The 18,720-nt window shown below is 43.0% G+C and overlaps 1 protein-coding gene across 1 annotated transcript in view; it reads left to right on the plus strand.

Annotated features, from left to right (window-relative positions):
- The first annotated feature begins 858 nt into the window (after positions 1–858).
- Positions 859–18,720, plus strand: part of RRAS2 (RAS related 2) — a 49,373-nt gene continuing 31,511 nt past the window's right edge. The window contains exon 1 of the mRNA XM_072985725.2: positions 859–1,236. Within this exon, the coding sequence (XP_072841826.1) occupies positions 1,132–1,236 (105 nt within the window). The 5' untranslated portion in view covers positions 859–1,131. The remainder of the gene's footprint in view (positions 1,237–18,720) is intronic.

The following is an 18,720-nucleotide window of genomic DNA, read 5'->3' on the forward strand; positions in this document are numbered from 1 at the left end:
AAGTACCGTCCCCTCCTTGGGAGAATGGTCTTCAACTAAACTGGTCCCTGGTGTCAAAAAGGTTAGGGACCACTGTCATGGATCACATTAGCTGAGGAGCAACTGAAATTGTCTTTGATATTGTGTGTGGCATTGTTAGGTCCTGTAATTATCTTTAACGGTCTATAGCCCATCCTTGACAAGAACACCTCACTCTCCAAAGCCCTTTGCGGGAGATTCATACTTGCCTACAGAAAACCCCACAAACTCAAGCAAATACACACAATGGACCACAAGACAGAAACACAGACAGAAGGAGTAAACCCTGCCACAGATCCAGAGGCCAACTCTACCCGCACGCCTATGCTGACAACACAAACCATATAAAGAGAGGGAATTTTACTCCTGTTTATCATCTTCTTGTGCAACAGAGGAACCGACCCGCTGAAATCCATCAACCTCAATGGGCTTAAAATGACTCTGATGGACACGTGCGGCACGGCCAAGACTGGCATAGTCGCTCCGGATCAGTACAGCTGATTCGACGACAGAAGGCGTGGATCGCCTGCTCAGGCTGCGGCATTTCCCTGCGAAAGTTCTGTAAGTGGATTTTGAAACAAAGTCATGGTGCGAGGGAGCGACTTGTGGTTTCCTGGCAGCATTTTTAAAGTTCAGCGACACGGAGCATCCTCTGGAAAGGCTGCGCTCCGACCCCGCGTGAGGCCGCCAGCCTCGCCTCTCTCCCCCCTTCCCCGTGTAAACAAGCCCGCTTTCGCCAGGCGCGCCTCCACTCGGAGAGCAATCCCCGCCCCGCTGATGCATATTCACACACATTTGCATACGCCGCCCCCGCCCCCTCCTCTCGACGGCCATTTGTAGCCGGAGTGGCGCTGCCTGGGGCTTCCACTCTGCTGGCCGCCGCCGCCGCCGTCGCCGCGCGCAGGAGGAGGAGGGCTGGGTCGAGGCGCGGGGGAGCTCCGTTCTTCGCGCCGCGGCCGCGCCTCCCTGGGAAGCGCCGCGCCCCGAGCGGCCCGGGCCTGTGGCGGTGGCAGCGGCGAGCAGCCCCTTGGCCGGCCAGCCGGGGAGGGAGCCGCGGATCCGGCAGCGGTGCGCCTCGTTCGCCTGGCCTGGCCTGGCCTGGGCTCTTCCTCGATGGCCGCGGGCTGCAGGGACGGCCCGGGGCAGGAAAAGTACCGGCTGGTGGTGGTGGGCGGCGGCGGCGTGGGCAAGTCGGCGCTCACCATCCAGTTCATCCAGGTGAGGGGCCCGCTCCTCCGGCGGCGGCAGCGGCGGGCTCGCCGAGGGTGGGGCAGCAGCAGGCTGCTCCGCCGGGCGGGCAGACCCGCCCGCCCCCCGGGCTTCGCGGCTGGCCTCGCCGCCTAGATCGAGGGGTGGGGTGGGTTGGGGTGGCGCCACCCCACGGGCGAAAGCTGCCCGACCCCCCCCCCCTTCCTGGGAGGGGTAGCCGCGGGAGTTTCTCTCCCTCTTGGATCGGAGGAGGCCGGGCTGGGAGGTGTGTAGATCTATCTTCCTTCTCCCCCCCTCACTTTTGTGGGGAGAGGGTCCCGAAGCCTTGGCTTCATCTTGGAGCTCCGTTGCGGGGGAAGGAAGGAGAGGGAGGGGCTGCTGCTCGTTTTGCCTCCGATGCTTGGGTCGGTGGGTGGGTGGGGGTACCGCGAAGGACCCCGTACCCAGAGGATCCCCTCTCGGTTTTTTTTGGGGGGGGCTGCCTTCCCTGGAGGATTCGAGCGGCAAAGCGGTGGCTGCGACACGAGACGCTTGAAACCCATTGTATCCTGAGCCGCTGTGGGACGACCTTGATTTAACAGAAAGTTCACTCGCCTCCTTACAAATCCCCCCCCCACAACACATACACACAAAACACACACACACACGCACACACAACCGGGCGTCGCCGCCGTTCTGTTTTGAGCTGCAAGCCTTTGCAACGTTTGCTCCGGAGGAAGCCTCCTTGAGCTTGGTCGAGTTTTCCTTCTGAGGCCGCCTGCTCGCGATTGGCGGGGCAAGTGTGAAAACGTGGGCGCGCCTAAGCTTTTCGTGCCTTCGGGGCGAGAAGTATTAGCTGGGATGAAATCCTGGGTTTTCTAGGAATCTTGGTTGCAACAGGTCGGCCCTTTTAGCTGATGCCTGAAAGCAGCGTATGCAGCTATATGTGCATACCTTCTGTATATCAGATATGCTGCAGGTATCTGTTGGGAGGCGTTTGATTTTTAAAAATAACATCAACATAAAATATGAAAATATTAGTTTATTTTTTTATTTTTTTTTACTTGCACTCTATTTGAAGAAACAGAATTCTTCCAGGCAGATTCAATCGGTTAAAATTCTACTCCCTCTTACATTCTGCTCCTGACACTGAGAGTGGGCAGAAGGCTTGTGTTGTAATTCTTTCCCTGGTTAACCTCTGTTATAGGGAGTCTTCGCTGTGTACGCTTTTGAGCGCTTGATAACTATCTGTTGTGTATAAGAGTGTTGGCATTTAGTGGAGAAAACATACAGTCAAAAGCCTCCTTTGTTTTTCTGTATCTGCTTGATTGTGCTCTGTGTGTGTGTTGAGAAAGCTTTCTGTGAAAATCAACCACAGTTCTTCAAAGGTATTTATTGGGTGAAGGCTGAGAGCGGTACATGGTCTGAACAGGGGAAAAAAAACCCACGAATCTGGATGCGACCTTTATAGAAAAATGGAGTGCCAGTTTGTTACAACTGTTAACATTTCAGTGACAATATGTACATATGCTTGATTGTCATGTGAAAGAACAATTCCAGAACCCTGTTAAAAAGAGAAGTTGAAATTGAGTAGGTGGCATTGCCTTATTCTGCTGTAGGATATAACATTCAATTGTTGGTCATTTTGCAGATCTTGTCTAAGATATCCCCAAATTCATTTGTAGCTGTTTATTCCAGATTCTGTAGACTGCTGCTTCCTTATGAAATTACAAGCTTGTTCAAACTGTTTTGAGAGGCAATTACAACTGAACCCAGTGGTACTTGCTTCTGAGTAAGGTATAGAATGATACCACCTTTAAATGCATCTGACCATTCTTGTATTCTTGCTCACTTCTTGCGCTCTCTTTCTCTCTCCCCCCTCTCCCTCCCTCTCCTTCTCCTACCTCCCCCCCTTTTGGATGCCACACTAATAGAACTGAAAATGAAAGCCAAAGTGGAGTCATAAAAGTATCTATTTACATCTGAGTCTTCCTTTGAGTTAAAGGACTGTTTAAGGCTATGAACACATAATGTTGGATTTGTTTATCAGTGTGAATGTCTGCTGTCTTCTGCTGTTTATTACATAGTGGCAAGGATCTTGAATAGCTTGCCTTCTCTGAAAGGCTGGAGTTAGCATAATTGTAATCCTATTTTGTTAGGCCTATTGGTGGATCGTTGCCAGTGGATGAAGATAATTAGTTCATCCCTGCACGACTGAACCACCATTGAGACTTTGTATGTTTTCTATAGATGGTGGTGTCTGGATGCTGCTGACAATGGCTGTATGTGCTCTGTAGTGTCAAAACCCAGTGGGGTGACTGTGAGCGATGTTGCAAAAACAGAGTTCGGTGGCACTGTTGAGTAATGATCTAAAATGATTGAAGCTTTTGTGAGCTAGAGGCCTTGTAGGTTTATGGCATGGTCTTCCTACCCCAGTGAGGCAAGAATGCAGAGGGATGTGTGTGTGTGTGTCATTTTACTCTGATCTTTACACACACTAGGCATCTTTAGGTGGAGGTGAGTGGAGAGCAAGGGATTAGCAGTGGCAGCCCCAAAAAAACTGAATTTCCATGGCCAAGTGGCGATTTGAACTCAGGGTTATTGAGTCTTAGTTTGTTACTCTATCCACTACACCACCCTGGCTTGGCTTCCTTCAGTAGTAGTGGCATAAAGCCAACAGAAGAGTCACAGAACTGTTAATCAGTTTGTTTAAAGTTCATTTCCTGTCAGGAAAGAGAAGGACTTGGGTGTGCATAAATATATAAAAAAGAAAGTTCTCCTTCCCATTTTCGATGAGCAATGAATGCTCATATTTGTTTAACTGATTTGGCTTGGAGTGATCAGCAGCAACGCAAGAACATTAATGTCTAAAATGTATATCTATCCTTACAAAATATAAGGTTGTTCTCAGTTTGGATATTTCACTTCCTATATATAAGAAAATGGATTCTGAGAAATGGTGAAGATTTGTGAGGGCACTGAACTAAAGCACACTAATACAATCTGTGAAATGCTGAGGACACTCACTTTTGTTAGAAGATCTGTGATGCAGCATTTTATTCCAAAAAAGGGGGTTACATCAAGAAATACATTGTGCCCAGGTGGACAGTGCAGAAGAATATGTACAGTGGTGCCTCACTAGACAGTTGCCCCACATGACAGGTTTTTTGCGAGACATTGGCTTTTTGCGATCGCAGTAGCAATTCGCAAAACAGTGATTCCTATGGGGGAACTTCGCTGGACAATGTTTGGTCCCTGTTTTGATTTTGACAGCTTCCTCCATGCTCGCAAACAGGTGTTTTCTTGACCTAAGCTTCGCAAGACAGCGATTTAAACAGCTGATTTGCAGTTCACAAAGTAGCTTTTCTATGGTTGATCTTCGCTAGACAACAATGATTCTTCCCCATTGAAACGCATTAAACAGGTTTCAATGAATTCCAATAGGGAAATGCTTTTTGCTAGACAATGATTTCACTAAACAGTGATTTCAGTGGAATGGATTATCATCGTCTAGCGAGGCACCACTTATAGAACAATACAAAATACTGTATGTACAAACAGAAGCAAACACTCTCAGTGCTACATCCTATTTATTCAGTGACTCTTAGATATTGTTGAACTAAAGCTCCTTGAAGCCTTCACCACTAGCTGTGCTGGCCAGGATTTTTAGGAGTGGTGGTCCAAGAAGATCTGGAAACCCAAGGTTGGGAAACATTACTGTAGGTACTTCAAGAGACAAATTTAGGTCTGGATCTTCCTGTAACATGTGAGGAAGGGTGAAAATAAATGTTACCTGTGCAGCTCCTTGCTCTTTTTCACTTGTGATTAGGGGGAGCTTCTAAAGCAGAAATCCTCTTTTACCCATTTAGGGGGGTCTGCACAAGGTCAGCTCCTGATGCGTCCTGTCTGGGAGGAAGCACCTACATTACCTTGTGTAATTCTTCTTTGCAGTAGCAGTCGTTTCCTACCTTGCTTTATAGAACCTGAGGTAACCTGTGTTTAAATAGCCTCAGTTATTGTTTCCACGTCAAGTGGCAATGCTGATCTCCCATTTTAAGTAGCCCCATAATGCTGGAGACAGCAGCCAGTTTTTGCTCATAAGAGAAAGCAAGTGAAACAGCATCTGTGGCATGGTTACACAAGAGCCCAATTTGTCTAGCAACTTTTTACTTGCTGTATTCAAGAGTGGCAAATGTAGTTTGGTTTCCTGTGCCTGGAAACTAAAAAATGAAGCTGTGAACTGTAGTATAAGGGAATAAGCTAAGAATTTTGGGCGTGTTTTGGCTTCAGGTAATAAAAGAGGGAGAAGCTAGCTCTTACCACCACTTGTGTTGTTGGTAAACCTGCCTGCACCATTTCATGCAGCAAATGTGATTATATGATGGATTACTCATTGACAGAGAACACTGGCAGGTTCTGTGGAGGGAAGAGGTTAGGTTAGAATCACCAGCCTCCGCCACAGATGTAGCTTTCCTTGTGAAGGGATATTTTTTTAATGTGTTGAAACATTCACTCCTGCAAACCCTGGCTGCATCTGAGGTGGCACGTTTCAGAAACAGGTTGACTGCTACCCCATGTGCTGTCTGTGAGAAGTAGGTCATAGCAGCCTACCTGCCTTCCTTCACTAGTTTTTTTTTTTGCTCAGTTTTGCAATGTTTTGAAAGCATATGCTTTCAGTAGTCCAAGGAAAATGTCCAGTACCATCTGCTTGCTTTTCCTGTGTTATGTGTATAGATATGTGAATTTTGGGATGGTATGCTTGAGCTGTTGCTGTTCCATTCACATTTCTAATCTGCCTGCCTGCAGATATCAAGATATATTTGATTTCACAGGATCAGAGCTGGACCTAGTTGCTGGATGAGTTCCTCATGCTGGTTTCGATTGACTTTAAATTCCTTAAGTGGGTGATCTGATGCTACTTATTATACTAATTTCACGTGGACAGATTGTCTCAAGGGCACTCGGATTTGCTTTCCGGGTAGAAATAAGGAAGATATTAAGTATTTCTGTATTCTGTTAGAATCTTAGAACTGCAGAGCTGGAAGGAACTCTGGATCATCAAATCCACTCCCTGTCAAGGAGGCCTAGGGTTAAATTTCCCATCTCTGGCTCTGCCAGCCTGCAGGTTTACTACACTTACTTATTTGCTTTAGCCAGTTAGATAGCAATAAACAGAAGAAGTTTCCTCTAGATCTAAGCCCATAGGAAAAAACAAAGTAGCACTGTACTCCAGGAGGGAGAAAAAAGGCAAAATATAGAGTTGGATAAGACCTTTTGCTGGGATAACTGAAGTGTTAATGCATAAAGGTGCTTTGGAGTTCTGCACAATTCATAATCAGATATAATGGTACAAAGATCAGAGGATGGAGGAAACCCAAAAAGTTCAACTACTTGGATTGTTGGGCTTTCTGTGTCTTCCCAATCCCCTAAAATTTGTGCTGGTGTAGAGATAAATGTATGCTACGTCTGTGACATTTCAGTTCAGTAGCACAAGGTACATATGAAAGTTGTGTGTGTTCCTGTTGCTGTGATACAAGATGAACAAATGCAGTGGTGCTGTGCCCTTTTCTATGGTTTATAAGCCCGAGAGAGTTTGCTCTTCTTTTGCAGTTAGTGATGGCAGAGCAAGCCAGATCATAATGTGTGTGTGTTAGTAGCATCCTTAATTGTGCCAAATGCTTCCACAATCCACTCATTGTCAAAGTAAAAAGACCTTTCAGCATTGATGTTCCAACTCTGTAAACATTCACTTAGTTATAGCAGTAAGCCAGGGTCTCTGGAGGGCTAGGTTAAGTTATTACAACTATACAAACAGATCCAAGTTCCTCTCTAGAACAAGAATAACTGGGAGGGGAGGGAGGGGAGAGCCACTGTCATCTTTCTGGAGGGAAGACAAGAATGAATTAATTGTGTGAAATTCCCCAGTAGGCCATAAAGCCTGGCATTTATGAAGCACTGTCTGTGTCCACATTGCGTCTCCTGACTCTATAAGAGATACTCAACATTGGGAGAAAATATGTCTTGCTTGTACATGTGCTTTTAGGATCTGAGGTTTTGCAATAATTGCAGGTAAAAATGTGCTGCTGTGCGTACATTAGTACTTCCACTCTCTACCTTCCAGTGTGCTGTGGATGTATTAGATCAAAGTCCCCTCTTCTTTCTAATGAAGGTGATGTCAGTGTACTTACTGTTGACTTGTTTTTTTTTTTAAAAAAAAGCAGTAGGGAGATAACAAAACAGAACATACAAAATGAAAAATAACTGAGATAAAATATGAATTGTGAATTTTACATCTTTGTAAGTGAGACAGTTTCGAACATGTTTTTGTTTGGTTGATGATGGGGAAAGTCGCTGTAAATATAGAGTTAGGAGTACTGTCTGTCTTTGTCTTTCATGTTTAGCTGTTACAATATATACACTGTTTTCACTAATCCTTGATTTGTTTTCATACATCACCCTAATCCATGGTTTATGTTAGATATGGTTTGTTGCTTAAACCATGAATAGTCCTGTGAACATGCCTTTGTTTTTCCTATTTCTGCTCTGTTTCTTTCCCATCTGTCATCATCTCCTGTTTTAGGATGGCCAGCTAGGGAAACACTCCAGGGATAAACCACATTTCTGGGTTAATATACAGTGACAAGTTGTGGTTTAAATAAGATAAAGTAGTAAGTCAGCAACAATTCATGGTTTCTAATTGTATTTCATGCCTGGCTCAGAAACCATGGTGTGTTTCTGTATATGGATTTGGACACAATCACAGGCACAGTATTATAGACCACAGCCTGGTTAGTATTATGTGTGAACCCAGGTATAGTCTATATTGCTTTCCTGCAGTCATTAATTGTAGTAGATCTTGATTTTTATGGAGACAGTTATGCGGTTGGGCATATTAATGAATCACATTTGAGGACTTGTCTTTCGCACAAGACTTGCACAATGCTTCTCATCAATTGTGTTTGACCTGCTTGTACTGCTATGAAGATTAGCAATTCCTTTTGGTCCGCAGAATGCAGTCTTAACGTTTCACCGTGGTAGATATTTGCCATGGCTGTTGTAGTTTACAAGCTTTGATTTTGTATTTGTTCGTTATGGAGTCAAGAATATTCTGAAGTTGTATAAATCCTTCAATACTAGTAAAACTAGCAATTCTGAAACCGGGCACACTGATACCTTGTGAGATCATTTTCTTGGTTTGTTCGTTCGTTCGTTTGTGTTAGCATCAATCTAGTAGTGTTTGCTAACCTATCATGACAAAGCAAGGATGTGGCCCACTATTTACATGAGAAGTAAGTCCTATTGAAAGCACACTGGATAAATATGTTTAGAATTGCATCATTACATCTTCCTGCAAGTTTATCTTGTCCAGCCTTGATGATGATTGCCTGCTGTGTTTTGGCTGCAAGATCTGCTCTTCTGATCTAGTCTTGTTGCAATAAGGAAGTACAGAAGGCACCCATATTAGTGACTCACAAGGAAGCATGATTAGATTGCTATGAAGGCAGGTAAATCTTAAATTTACTCCCCCTCCCTCTGAATGGAGCATATCTCCTGTTTTGATTCAAGGAAAAGTGTTCCTGTTACCAAGATTCTGGGGGAATTCTGAAATCAAATGATGCTAAGATAAGGTTAGCTATTTCAATTTGAAGGGTCCAAATGCATAGCGGCTTAAAGATGCAGCTAGCTGCTGAACTTATTGAATGCCCAAATCCCAGCAAATTGCTTGGAAAAGTAATCTGAATAAACTGTTGGCCTTAGCCTGGAAGAAGGTAGAAATAAGTTGCTTTGTGTTCCCAGTTGTGCCACAGAATGTGTGCAGCAGCTGCTACAGAGCGCTTCCCCAGCTGTCACACCCTGGCCTGTCACCATATACTCAGCATTCTCTTCCCACTTAACCCTCTTAACATTTCTGGGGTTCTGTGCTGAAAAGAAATGGAGCTTAGTGGCTCCATTGTTACTACTTTTGGTTTTTTCTTCTCTTTTTTGAAATTAACAGTTGCTTGCTTTTTACCTCTCTTAAATGCAAGTTGAAGGGTAGCTGTTGATCATATGAAATGTATATGTTATGTGCTACTGTATATGCATTATGTACATATTTATATACAGTATGTCCGTGCACGAACACAGTTGCAGATGTTTTGTTGCATGCTTTTTTATATGGCATGCAGAAAAGGAACGAAAGAAAAAGACATGGTTTATCGCTGTGGAACATATCCATAATTTTGGGTAACACACCACCTGTACCGAATCTGCCTTTGCCAGGTATAAGCTCATCCAAAGTGCATGGAAGGCATTTAAAAAAAAGCATGCATTTTTGCCAGTTCTGATATATTACTTGGACTGTGATCATTACTGATGCACTGGCACAATCCAGCGTAGACTGTTGGTATGAAAATCTGTTCATTCTATTTCTGAAGCAGCTGCTAATATAAATGTGTAAACCTGCATGAGATATTGAGAAGAACAGAACACATTTCTTAGGTTTTAAAAAAACTATCAAATATGCAGCATTGAAAGAATGAAAATAATAGGGTTATTATGTTCTAAATATATTTTTGGATGTGAGGTTGCCTTGTAGACACATCAAATATGAATGTTAGGTGCCATCTTATTTCCCTATGGGCCCCTCATCTCTCTCTCTCTCTCTCTCTCTCTCTCTCTCTCTCTCTCTCTCTCTCTCTCTCTCTCTCTCTCTCTCTCTCTCTCTCTCTCTATCTATCTATCTATCTATCTATCTATCTATCTATCTATCTATCAAACTTGCATACTGTACCAGTTAGTAATAAACACTACTCTGAGCAGCTTACACCAAGAGTGAAACAAAGTAAAATAAAACAAATCATAAATATAGTAAGAAACAAATACCACCTGTGATAAATAAAGCAGCCATCAAAGAAATCAATAAAAAACTCAACTGGCAAACAAGCAATAATTATTGCTTTTGTTTAATTGTTATTTTAATATGAAACCTGTTTTCTTGCTTTGTATGTTTTCTTCATTGTACTTTTTAGCTGCTTGTGTCTTTATATATTTTATAAGCCCACTTGAGTCCTTTGAGTGGAGAAAAGTAGATAGAAATGAGCAGTCACTGTTTACTTAATGGAAGAAAATCTATGACTATCCTTGGGGATGAAAGCAAGCATAGGCGAACACCATTGAAGATTGATGGGTGGTTCACTCTTCACCAACAGGAATCTTGTGGTACAGAGGTGAGCAGTGCCTAAGCCTCCATACGTTACTGGACTGCAACTTGCAAATGGGGTCATGGCCGGCTAAGCGTCATAAGAGTTGTAGCCCAGTGACATTGATTCTGTCAATGCCAGTCTGTATCCTATTAGGTGACTTTTAAGTATATGACCAGCGGGTAGGCTTTCCTGGATTTCTACCCTTTTATAAGAGGTGGGTAGTCCTTTCTTTCCACATTATAGTCCAGCCATTCTCTGCTGTTTTTTCAGGATTCACAGCTGTTCTGAAGAAACTTTTCTCTCTCTCTCTTTAATCTGGGAGAGATGGGATGGTAGACGATTGAAAGCACATTTGATGTTGACACTGAATCTTTCACTGTTAGTTATTACCTCTCTCCTTATGTCACTTGGTGCAATGCCTGCTAGATAGTTGATTTTTTTCAATAAGGGCTGGCTTCAAGCATCCAGTTATGATTCTGAAGCTTTCATTCAGTACTACGTCTACCTATTTTGCATGAGTTGAACTGCATTAGAGCAGGGTGGCATATTCACCTGCAGAGTAGCATATGGCCAAAGCTGTAGTTTTTAGTGTTTGTGGTTTTCTTCCCCAACTAATTCTCAATAGCTTTCAAAGAATTATGTTTCTTGCAGAGCCCTTTTGCTTCTTATTTTGGCAGTGTTTCTTATCGGTCAGTGTACAATTGAAAGTAACAGTTAGATTTGGGGGCAAAACAATATTCTGGTTGATGACTCTTTCAGGTAACCAGAAGTTTTGAAGATGCCTGTTTATTTCTCAGATAGATATGTGCCTTTTATTGAGTTTATCTGGGTTGGTTTTAAGTTGGTGTCTGTCATAATATGCTCTGAGTTTTTTTTTTTTACTGTATGTGTTAGGGTTGTTGATCTGATGTTCATCTGAAAGCTGTCTGATAATCTCACATTTGTTGCTCAGTCACAAGTGAAGGATCATCGGCATAAATAAAACATTTTGATGCCTCGAGGAAGTAGTTGGTTGTTGGTGTGAATGATAAACAAAATAGAACCCAGTACACTGCCAATTCCCAACATCAGGTTATCCAGGTGTTTTTGGACTGCAAGTCTCAGAGACTCCAGCCAGCACATCTGGTGGTGAAGGCTTCTGGGAATTACAGTCCAAGCACACATGGGTTACCTAAGGTTGGGAACCACTGGGGTAGACATTTATTTTGGGTTATCTATAGACTACATTGTCCTTGAAAGTGAATGAAAAACTGTGATCTTGCAAAAAAGGGCTGCTATTTTTTTAGTTAGCTTATAATGCCTGGTTAGATTAGAGATTTTCTTTTTTTTTTTTGCAATAGTGCTTGATAGTGAACATTGTCATAGGTCGCTGAGAGGTCAAAAAAAAAAAAGGCTACCCCTGTGGATCTTCCTAGTTCCAAAGTTCTCCTCAATAAGTTGTATTAAATGTAGAAGTCTAAACTGTCGTGGAATGGGGGTAGTTCTACTACTTTTATTATTTATTTGACAGTTAAGAATACTTCTTTCCAGGACTTTTTATGGGTGATATTGACCTGAAATATTTCGGATTTGTTGGCTTGTTACCAGGTTTCAGAACAGTCGTCACTTGTGACTTTTTCCAAATTTTTGGAATCCTGAGAGAATCAAAACAATTATTTAAGAAATAAAGACTTTTATATCACTGTTCCCTAATATTTTATCTCTCCTTTGTAGATATCATCCAGGCCTGCTGCCTTGCCATTTTTGTAGCTGCAGACAATTTTTTTATTCATTTAAACTGAATGGTCTCATAAGGTAAATAGATAAATAGAATGGTGGTTGTGAGTTTTTCGGGCTTTTGGGCCGTGTTCTGAAGGTTCTTCCTAACGTTTCGCCAGTCTCTGTGGCCGGCATCTTCAGAGGACAGGAGTAGCACTCTTTAACAATAAATAGAACTTTAACAAATGATAAATAACATATGCTGTATGTGTAAGTCTATCTCAGTGATGAACCACTAACGATCCTAGGTTCCCCCTCCCACCAGAGATAGAGGAGGAGGAGGATGATGATGATGATGATGATGATGATGATGATGATGATGATGATGATGATGATAATAATAATAATAATAATAATAATAATAATAATAATAATAATAATAATAATTAATAATAATAATAATAATTCCTTTACAACATCACTTATATGATTTTATCAAGAAACGTAGCATATTCCCTCTATACTTTCCTCCTCATGTTGTACGACTGGCTAGCCAGCATAGCAGATAATGCAAATCAAAGAAGATATGACAGATGGTTGTCCCAATTTGCTTTCAAATGCCTCCAGAGTTGGAGTGCTCACCACCTTCTGAGGTAATTGGTTCCATAGTCATACTGCTGTTATAGTTAAGAAGTTTTTCCTGATAGTCAACCTAAATCTGGCTTCCTGTAGCTTGAGCCTGCTATTACGTGTCCTGCATTCTGGGATGATTCAGAACAGATCCAGCCCCCCCCCCCAGTATGGCTGCCCTTCAAGTATTTGAAAAGTACTGTACTATCATATCTTCTCTCAGTCTTCCTTTCTCAAGGCTAAACATGCCCAGTTCTTCCAGGCTTTCCTCATAGGGCTTGGCTTTCAGTCCCCTGATCATCCTTGTTGTCCTCCTCTGAACTTGTTCCAATTTGTTGGCATCCTTCTTGAAATGCAGTGTCCAGAACTGGACACAGTACTCAAGGTAAGGCCTAACCAGTGCTGACTAGAGGGAAACTAATACCTCATAGGATTTGAAGACTATACTTCTGTTGATGTATCCTAAAATAGCTTTTACCATTTTTGTAATCATTCTCAGAGTAACTGAGAATCCCTCAACCAAAATAGCTAATGGCCAGGGTGGCTGGGGAGTGTAGTGAAAATTTTTTCCCAAGTTCATGGCCAGTAATCTTTTGTAGACGGTTTCGTAGTTAGTATCAGTGGGAAAAGGTCCATGGAAAAGGGACCTGTGTAGGCACCTTGTGTGAAAATGAGGAGCTCATTGCATGACCTCTTTGGGGTAATTTCCTGAGTTTGGAGGCCTAATCTTCTTGAACCAGTGGTATAATTTAGCACGACAGGTTTAGTGTAATTTTTTTGGTCTTTTTAATCTTTTTGTAGGTAAGTAATTAAATAGTTTTGTCTGTATTTTTAAGATGTCTTGGCTGATAACCTCAGCAGTGATCTCTTCAAATGCGAATGACTGTTGGCGACTCTTATCGTAAAACAGTTGGACCTGCCTGCTCACAGGGATTTTTCAAAGTAGTTTGTTTTGAAATGTTTTTGTGTGTTGATGGAGGGGTAGATTTAGTGTGATAGGGTAAAGGAAGTGGTTTTAAAACATTTTATGAAACTTAACTGAAAATATTAGTGGTGCAGTTTCGGCTTGTACCCTGTGCCTGATTAATGGATACTACCATAGGATGCATCAGAATTGTTTTATGAGTGCTGATTTAAAAAGGAGCAAAGCAGGACTGGTCTTAACATAATACATTAGAACTCCCATAACCCCTAGATGTAGCCCCTGTTGGCTCAGAGTGGTATAGATTAATCAGATGGGCGGGATATAAATCAAATAAATAAATAAAATAAAATAAATTATATGACATTGGGAGTTCCACAGATTCTCTCTTCCTCCCCCGCCCCCTGGCTTTCATCAGGATGTAATGGAACATCATCATTTTAGAACTGCCGAGCTGGAAGGGACCCTATGGATCATCAAGGCCAGACCGTGTCAAGGAGGCCCAGGGGGGGAATTGAACTCCCAATCTGTGGTTCCACAGCCAGAGGCCTAAATCACTAAAACCTCTTAAGTTTGGCAGTAAAGGAGGGGAGCAGTGTATTGCCCACTGTTGTCTGAGGCTCTTGGTAGCCTTTATAATGTTTTGCAACCAGGGATGTTCTGTCCCCACCCTCTTCATGCTCTAGGCACAAACATTTTTTTTGTGTTTGAGAACTTGTGTTTGAGATCCTGAGCTTAAGTTCTGTAGTCCAGTCGCACAATGAAAAAAGTTAGTTGACAAATTTTGTGAAATGAGAAAAGCTCCATTTCAGCTTTTGAGGGATTTCTTCTACTGATGGTGCGTTATGTGCCATGTCAGTTTCTGCCCTAAGTACAGTGGTGCCCCGCATGACGATGATAATCTGTTCCGTTAAAATCACCGTACAGCGAAATCGTCATCATGCGAAAAAACCCATTGGAATGCATTGAAAACCGGTTAATGCATTCCAGTGGGGAAATATCTCACCGTCCAGCGAAGATTGCCCATAAAGAACCACTAATCAGCTGTTTAAAATAGCTGTTTTGCGAAGGGAGGGAAGTCATTTTGCGAAGGGAAGCCATTTTGCAGAGCTGGAAAAATCATCTTTTTGTGAACAAACAGTTGGGGAGGTAGATTTGTACAGGTAGAACTTGGAACGAGCAGCATAATTCTAAGTGTGTTTGGGTTATTACTTAAAAATTGACTTAAAAGATTTCTGCAAACCATGGTACAGATGTACTTTCCCAGAAAATTAGAACACACTCCTTAAAATCATTATGTTATTTCTGAAATCATGACCTGGTGCTGATTGATTTTCTGCATCTCACCTGGGAAACAGTAAGTGGAACAAGTTGATAACCCTACATAGTTCGGCGATTTAGGTATCTAGCTGCAGAGCCCGAGGTTGCGAGTTCAGTTCCCTGCTGTGCTTCCTTGATAGGGGCTGTGCTCAATTATCCATAGGGTCCCTTCCAGCTCTGCAGTTCTAAGATTATTATTGTTCTTATTATTGTAGAGCGGTCACCACCAAGCTGGTGCCTTCCAGATGTAGTCAGCCACATATGGAGGGTTTTAGATTTGGGGAGGTAGCTCTATAGAGCACACAAAATATGCTTGATTGCCAGTCAGCTAAATATAATTGAAGTGAATATACCTGTGTGCTGGATTGCTGTAAGGCAGTCACTCAGTTGCAGACCTTGTTATACAGACAGTAGTGTTTTTCGTCATGGAACCACAGACACTTGCCCAGATACAAGGGGCCAGCTGTCACGGTACTTCAGCGGTTCGCTTTTGTGGCCTATAATTACTGCAAGCCTCCTGTTAGAGGGAGAACAGCAGGAAAAACAACCTCCCACTTCTGTTCAGTGTACTTAAGAAAGGGCAGTCTGTCAAGAGCTTTGGGTTGACAGACCTCTATTAGGCAATTTCTGTTAGAGCATTTCTTGACTCTATACCTCTCTCGTCTGAATTTCACGATTTGGGGAGAAATTATTTCATAGAAATTATTTGAAATTATTTCAATAACAATCTTGAAATTATTTCATTGTAGCAGTGTATGGAAAGAACCTTTCTGAATATAGAGAACTAGTTCTGTTTTGGGAGTATGCCAGAGGGTATCTTTCAGAATCTGTCTGGGTAAGAGATGGGCTGTGAAGAGTTCTCCTTCCTAGAGAGTAGAACTTTTTCCTTGTGTGCAGTCAGATGGAGAAGGAAAAGTAGCTAGTGTGGACAGAGGGGGCCTTGTGGAAAACCACAGAGGAAGGAGAAGGCACAGTGGTTTCTTTCCTGAAGGTAACTATTGAACAGGTCTTGAACTTTCTGAAAACATGGCACCATTAAAAATAGATTAAATTCAGTGCATTCAATTGCAGTTTTAGTTTCTTTGCCATGTATTTCACGGAACTAATCACTAGGATATTTGTGAGTGACACTTGGTCTTCAAAGGTGCAGAAATTTGAAAGGAAAGGTGAAAGATCTGTGAGTGGTTGAGGAGTTGGTATACATGTAAAAATACCTAGGTTGTTACGTGCAGTCAAGTCAGAACTGACTTACAGTTACTCTGAGCGGTCTTTCAAGGTGAGATATTTAAGGAGTGACTTTATCAGTTCCACTCCTCCAGTGGGGCTCCATGGCTGATTGGGGATTTGAACCCAGTCCTTCTGAATCCATCTCTCTATCCACTACACCCTACTGCGTAACTAAACACTACTGTACCATTTGAAGTGGAATAGGTTCTGCCACCAGTGAGGTACCCTTAATTCGGTCTGTTGGCATCAGCAGTTAGAGACTGAGAACCGCTGTCTAGTGGGAACCTGAAGACAGCATAGGTGCATTTTGGCTTGAAACCGAGTCCTCTTTACACATGTGGTGGTGTCAGTCCTAGCTAGGGTAGCCATTAGTGGAGAATAAGGGGAGTTGAAAGGGCCGCTCTTTGCCTGCTGCTGCTCTGTATGGAGAGATGGGGTAGGAGGCAGGGAGAGTGTTTCTGGCTTTTTCTCCCTCTTGAGCTAACAGAACAAAGTATCATTAATTTGCCACAGAAAGTGGATGTTGGCTGCCTTTAAAAGTTTGTAATGCTGGGGGTGGCTCCTGCAAGCACGTAGCAGGTTTTCTGTCAACAGAACAAGACCTTCTTGCCTTTTCAGATATAGGGAACTGCCTTATATGGAATCAGGCTGCTGGTCATTTAGTTTCTCCACCGACTGGCAGCTGCTCACCCAGGCTTTCAGGCAGGCGTCTCTCCCAGTCTGACTGGGAGATGGTGAGGGTTGCGTTTGAGGCTGTCAGCAGGCAGAGCAGGTGGTCTTATGACCAAATGGTGGTCCTTCTCAATCCCCTGTTCCTCTGAAAAGATGCTCTGCAGGGTAGGGGGAGAGGGGAACAGTGTTTGATGGGTGACGTCATGTGAAATTATAGCCCCCTCACATGGGAATGTTTTATACAGTGTGTCCTGCATTGTGCTCATGCAGGAGCATCACAAGCCCAACTAAATTTTAGAAGGCAGAGCTTGAGCTATTGCATCCAAATAAACAGATCACTTTTCATTTAATAAAAGGTGGGAGAAAGAACAGGGCTGGGCCTCCCATTAGGCCCCAGGTGACAGGTGCTGAGAGCAGCACCCCCAGCCATTCCTCCTGACCCCCATGGCCATTATCCTCTTTTGGATAATTGGATAATTGCCACATAGACTGCGCTTTCTGGCCAGCTGCCTTCAAGTTTTGAGGATTTTTTTCCCATTGCCCTTTTGGGGTGTAAATCTACTTGTTGGTCTATTTAGCTCTCTTACATGTGGAGTAGAGAGGGGAGCCATCTTGTAATTTGTTTCAGGCAGCAAAATGTACTGGGCCAAGTGAACATTAGTACTCGTTGTGTATTCATTAAGGTTTTTGTGTATCTGGAGGTTTAAATTCTAGGCTTTATTGAAAGCAACTGGAGTGTTCACAGGGCTTAGTGTTGTTTGCTGTGGTCACAGTTCATACAGCCTGCAGGCTTTCATGCAAGTTAGTTGTAACCTCAGAAAAACTCTCATGTGAGAACTTAGTCATGCAAATAACAAGAAATGAAAATAAGTTGAGGCAGAAGTTTTCAAGGGGAATCACCTTTCTGGAAACCCCCCTTTACTAGTCTTCTGAACTTCTTAAATTTTATTGCATTTTATTTTGTGGTGTAACCTTCCAATGTAGTTGAACTCTTAAGAAATAAAGTGTCTAGTGGAGTTTTAAAGTGGAAGTTTTGCATTTGATGTATTCTTGGAGTCTAGCTTCATTTTTTTATGGTTCTGAAAGGAGTAGATACAGATTACATTCTGCCCTTTTTTCTTTTGGTAAGTGCAACATACTTTGCATAGCTTTAGCTTGATTATGAGGCACTGGGATAAATCCACAGATAAATGTCCTGTCTGACACTTTTAAACAAAGGGGAGAGAGGGTGGTGGTTGCTGTTGTAGGTCTCACGCTCACTTCCACACCACATATACTGTACATAAACCTCTATATAAAGCTGTGGCCCAAATGCTGTTTTCCATGTGCCTGAGAATGTGGCTTGTAATCCATGAGAGCTTACAGTAAAACAACATTCTTAGTCTCAAGGGTGCCCTAGTTGTTTTGTGGCATTGCTGCTATGCTATGTTTGCCTTGAAAAATCCCATGACTTGAGAATGAGAATGCCACTCCCCTATGTGGTGAATGAGCTGGGCTCAATATATAGTCGTATTCTTCCTTAGCTGCTGTTTATTTGTTTGTTTGTTTATGATGTATTCAGTGGCATAGCGTGGGTTGCCAGTACCTGGGGCAAGGCAGATATTGTGCCCTCTAACCTGTGGATGGTTAGTACACCCGTCTCGTGTGGAGGAGACATGCTCCGTCTGCCCATGGCGCTTTTCACGTGCAGACAGCGGAATGGGGTCAGAAGCCCTGGTTCCATTTCACAGTGCAGAAAATGGACCGGGGGGGGGAAGACACACACAGGCCTCTCACTTCCACAACTGCAGCACTGTTTCCACACACTGGCAGGCACTGGGGGAAGAAAACTGTGCTCTGCAGAGACTGACCCCACCCTGC

The sequence above is a fragment of the Pogona vitticeps genome, chromosome 1, assembly GCF_051106095.1.
Source record: "Pogona vitticeps strain Pit_001003342236 chromosome 1, PviZW2.1, whole genome shotgun sequence".
Classification (NCBI taxonomy): Eukaryota; Metazoa; Chordata; class Lepidosauria; order Squamata; family Agamidae; genus Pogona; species Pogona vitticeps.